Source organism: Poromitra crassiceps (assembly GCF_964638095.1).
Source record: "Poromitra crassiceps genome assembly, chromosome: 6".
Classification (NCBI taxonomy): domain Eukaryota; kingdom Metazoa; phylum Chordata; class Actinopteri; order Beryciformes; family Melamphaidae; genus Poromitra; species Poromitra crassiceps.
The window spans coordinates 10,296,407-10,301,750 of record NC_139627.1 but is presented as its reverse complement, the minus strand read 5'-3'; the positions used below and the strand labels follow the sequence as shown (position 1 = coordinate 10,301,750).

General features: G+C 47.3%; 1 protein-coding gene across 1 annotated transcript in view; it reads left to right on the top strand.

The window, feature by feature from the left end:
• Nucleotides 1–5,344, top strand: part of LOC310777691 (transcription factor 4-like) — a gene marked incomplete at both ends in the record, with an annotated part of 428,152 nt that overhangs the window by 380,637 nt on the left and 42,171 nt on the right. Inside the window, 2 exons of the mRNA XM_083638069.1 lie at nucleotides 3,031–3,209; nucleotides 3,900–4,128. Of these exons, the coding sequence (XP_083494195.1) occupies nucleotides 3,031–3,209; nucleotides 3,900–4,128 (408 nt within the window). The remainder of the gene's footprint in view (nucleotides 1–3,030; nucleotides 3,210–3,899; nucleotides 4,129–5,344) is intronic.

Sequence of the window (5,344 nt, the reverse complement as noted above, 5' to 3'; positions counted from 1 at the left end):
CCTCTCTCTCTCTCTCCCTCTCTCTCTCCCTCCCTCTTCCCCTCTCTCTCTCCCTCTCTCCCTCCCTCTCTCCCTCTTTCTCTCCCTCTCTCCCTCCCTCCAACTCTCCTCTCTATCTCCCTCTCTCTCTCCCTCTCTCCCTCTCGCTCTCCCTCTCTCTCTCCCTCTCTCTCTCTCCCTCCCTCTCTCCCTCCCTCTCTTGCTCTCTCTCTCCCTCCCTCTCTCACTCCCTCCCTCCCTCTCTCCCTCTCTCTCTGCCTCTCTCCCCCTCTCTCCCTCCCTCTCTCTCATTCATGTAAAAGCTTATACACTAGATAGTGTATGCTTGTATGATTTATTAGATGTATTTTACTTGTATACATCATCGTATACTTGTACTTTGGTGTACTTGTATACATACCTGTACTTTAGTATACTTTTACACATATCATAGCCTAACTGTAGTCCTGTACTTTGCTATATACTTACACAATGCACAGGTACTTGGTGTTGTGGTGTCTTTGTCTTTAGTGTACTTGGTGTCCAGTTGATTAGAGTATAATTAAGCAATATAGCATGAGAGCCAGTGTGTTGTGAAGAATATATCCCCCTGATCAGCTGTTATCCCACGAGGCCGCAGGCCGAGTGGGATAACTGCTGAGCAGGGGGATATATTCCACAACACACGCAGCTCGAGTGCTATATTGCTTTTATAAAACGGTTTCCAAGTATGATAATATAATAATAATAATAATACTATAAGTCCGACTCCGACTGGCATGTCATTCTGATAGAGTCAGTTGAAACACTACTGTAAGGCGGGACCGCAAGAACATGCGGGTGATTTGATTGGATCGTTCTGGAGACTGAAGTTGACATTGGCCAATCCTGGCGCTTGCTGAGTAGCTGAGAGCTTTATGGAATCCCCGACAGGCAGCTCGAGCCGCAGCGCTGCATTCTCAGCGCTTGCTGAGAAGCTGAATGCTTTCTGCAAAGCCGACACCAACTAACGTTACGGGGTTAAATGCGGGGTTAAATGCGGGGTTAACAGCCTTTCTTTTGCAAAGAAGACATTAGCCCGCATCTATTCTTGTACAAAACATCATTTTCTGCAAAGTATTAGTAAAGTTATAAGCGAAGATTGATTCACAAGGATCTGACAGCTGTCTCCGCCATTTTTTTTTCTACGTTGTCATTTGAGGTAAGCCTTATAACTCTCTTAGTAAGAGAGTTGCCATGGCAACGGGTTATTGAACTCGGTTACTGGAATTATACAATGGCTGTGAACCAATCAGATTGCTTGATTTGAGAGAGCCGTTTTATAATAGAGTATAATATAGTGTGACACAGAGTAGTTTTTGTACTTCCTTGAAGTCAGTAGTTGTGTACCTACATAGTGACCAGTGACAGTCACCAGTATACTTCTTTACCTGCTGTACTTAGTGTAGTTATTTGACCAGTGACAGTCACCAGTATACTTCTTTACCTGCTGTACTTAGTGTAGTTATTTGACCAGTGACAGTCTCCAGTATACTTCTTTACCTGCTTTATTAATGTCGATGTTCTCGACAAAGGGATTTGAAAGCTCGATGCTGCTCATAAATGCCTCTTTTTATCCAAATTCTGTGCTGGTGATACTATTTTTTAGAGCTCGCAGCCGTCACAGCGCTCAACAGCGCCAGTCTGGTGGAAAGCTCTGTAACAAATAATGTCACCAGCACATTAAGAATCAGTAGAACATGAAGTGCATATTAAAGGGGAAACAATAACAAACCTATGTTACAGGCATAGTCTGTGACGTCACGTTGAAGGCTGGGTTCACCCAGGCTAGAGCCAACCCCTGTCCAGTATTCAGCAGTTAAAGCCGTTGTTTGTATTCTGTGATTGGCTAGTTATGTTCTAAAGATAACCCTGATTGGTTGCTTTGGAATTTTTAATGAGGCAGGGGAAAGTAATTTTACAGATTTTAACAAGATAATTTAACCTTTTTTTGTGGGGGGAAACCATCAGACACAAATTAGTATTCACAATACCTTAATTTTTATCTTATTTTCTTCAGAAGACAGTATTATTGAATGCAAATACAAAGCTCACAATTAGTTACAGTTTTCAAAAGCACTTTAGACTTCATGATGAATCTGCAAAGGCAGACCAGGATAATAGACATGGAAGCATGACAATCTCAGAACTCAGCGGTCAGACCAGGTCAAGAGGGCATGATGGAAGGGAAGATTGTGTCCATTTGAGTTTGGGCCCATCTGGAGCAGCACTAGCCTGGTAAACCAGCCCGTCACGTGAACTCACATTTCATTTGGTTCTCCGTGACGGTCTGGCCCCGACGCCAGTAGGGGGGTTTAGCAGAAGCGGAAGAGCCAATCAGCGACCCCGCTGTGATTGACAGCGCAAGTTGGCCAATCAGGAACGCCACTAGCACTGCACTAACAAAACAGTAATGGCCGCCTCCTTGCCTGATGGTCTCGAGGAGTCATGTCAGCGTTTGTCTAGTTTAAACAGCCATAAAGTGCAGTTATTGGAGAAATAGACTCAATAACAACAATTAAACAAGTACAGGAGTATCGCCGCAACCGCAGAGTTTCTCGGCGGAAAATATGTTTTTGCCATTCTCCCGAGTGGATTTGGGTTTGACTGGATCCGACGCTGATTGGCTGAAGGAGTTGTCTGTCAAGGCAACTACGCCCGCCCATGCTAAAATCCCCCCATGGCGTCGGGGCCAGACCGTCACAGAGAACCAAATGAAGTGTGAGTTTACGTGACGGGCTGGTTTATCCAGGCTAGAGCAGCACAGCTCAGAAGCGCTTGGGTCTACAGGGAGGCCTTGGATGCCACAGTGCCGCCAAAACTAGGGAAATCTTCAGAGCTGCTCATATCGGGAGCCTTCTCACTGCCAGTGGTCCACGGAGCCTCCCTCACCACAAAGCCCTTGGATGAGCCGCCGGGTTCATCCATGGCAGAAGCACTGCTCCCAGAGGGCCTCATGTAAGCAGACTTTGCCTCACTCTTAATGACATCTGCCATATATTCCTCTTCCAGGGAAAGGAGATGCTGGATGGCTTCATTCACACGCTCAGTTTGATGACCTGTGACTGTCACAAGGTTTTGGTTTGCAGCTCCACTCTGGGGAAACCTGAGATCAACCTTAAACTCATTCATGATCTTGTGGATGCCCATGCCACGTGCACCGATAATGCAGGCATAGACCCTGCTGTCCAGTGTGATGTTCTGAGAGATCATCTTCTCCTGCTCATCAACAATAGCCTGGATGGCATCTCGTGCAGCAGTGGCTTTGTGCTCATACCCTGTAATGGTAATCTGATCCTGGTTTTCATCATTCTTCTCTGGGACATGGATGTTAACATCATGTTCAGTGCAGATGGTGGTAATAATGGCACCTTTGCGACCGATAATCTTGGGGTGATACTTGGGGTCCACAGTGATGGTCAACTTGAAGCTCCTGAGTGCCCGATCCTCCTGCAGCTCTTTCACGCGCTCCAAGAGGCCCTCTTTGGCGTGGCCTAGGTGATTGGCCAAGCCAGTGATGGAGATTATATCTGACTGCAGGTCAATAGCAGGCACTTGAATATTTACCTCAAAGTCATCCCTCATCTTGCGAATTCCACTTCCTTTCCGTCCAATGATGTAACGGTGAAGCTCAAAAGGCACTTCCACCTCAATAGTGACAGGAACCAAAGCCTTCAATGCTTCCATGGCAGCCTCACACCATTCTTTGCGGCCAGAAAACATAATCACATCACACTTCTTAGGTGCAGCTGGATCAAAGGGCTCTTTCACTTCTCCATTGGCCTCTCTCTCAGCAGGAGTAGCTTGAAGGTCCTCACGGTCTGGGAACTTAATTTGTACATTGTGATCTCTGGTGATCTGCTGGATCCTTGAGCCCTTAGGACCTATGATGGAACGGTGGAACTTCTGAGTAATGACACACTCAATGGTCACTTGAGCATCCAAGTCCTCAATGATCTCCTGCATGCGCTTTTTGGCTGCCTCCACACATTCTTTGGCTCCTTTGAGGGTGACCTTCTTGCTCTGAGAACCAGTGTGAGGGAAAGTCACCATCACACCACCATACTCATCAGCAAGGTCCCTAAGGACTTGGCCACGGCGAGCCACAAAGTAGCGATGGTGCATGGGATCAACCATCATTAGATCCTCCACAACATTATCCAAACTCTTGATTAGTTCCCTCAGCTCCTTCTGTGCCTCACGCACCGCCTCTTCTGTGCCAATCACAGTGATCAGCTCCTGGTCTTTGTCCTCTGGAGTGGGGAAAATGATCCTGGCACCGGTGCTGTCACAAACCTTACGGATGTTTCCACCAGCTTTCCCAATGAGGAACTCGTGGTACTCTGGCTTCGCACGCAGCTCGGTAGTGTGACTTATTGTTTGCTTCTCATCTGCCAAGGCAAGCAGTTGCTGCTTGGCTTTCTCCACCATTTCAGGCACAGTCTTCTGCATGAACTTGGAGCATTTCTCCACCTCAGGGCACGGGCCCCGAAGCTGAACGATGTCACTTTTCTGTGCCTGGGCTGGGAAATTGAGGATGACCTCTGGCAATTTGTCGCACACTTCTTTGATCTTCTCCTCTTTTTGCCCAATAGTGGCTCTGTGAAAATGCTCTTCAATGATCAGGTCCTTTGTATGCCCGTTTTCCATGCGTGACGCCAGCTCAAGCAGCTCCTTCTTGGCTTCCTGCACACCCTGGGAATCACCCTCAATGCGGATGAGGCTGCTTTTCTCATTGGCAGGGGGGATGAGGACCGTCACCTTGTGCAGCTCTTCGATGCGCTTGATGTTAACACCACGTTTTCCAATTAGGTGTCTGTGGAATTTGGGGTCCACATTAATCTCTGCACAATCCATACTTTTCACCAGATGTGTAACAATGGCTTCAATCTGGATCTGCACAAACTGCACGTCTTTGGTGGGACCCTCCAGGGTGATCTTATCCTCTCCCTCAGTGAACTCAATGCGCACCTTGGGCATTTGTTGGGTAATCTTGGCCAAGTTCTGCCCCCTTTTGCCAATAATCCAACGATGAAGCCAGGAAGGAGCTGAGACAAAGGAAACAGTATAGCTGTTGGCCTTGGTGTAAACTTCAGCTATGGCCTGACCCAGCCGGTCTGGCTCCCCACAAAGGATGACAGTTTCTGAGCTGCTGTCAGACGGTGGTATCTCAACCGCGACACCAGTTCTCTCCAAGATCTCCTGCAGGGTGTTTCCCTTGGGGCCGATCACATACTTATGCTGAGACTTCTTAACTTCCACTGTAATGGTAAAGGTATTCTTCTTCTTCTCTTCACAAACCTTCTTGATCATAGCCACAGCAAGG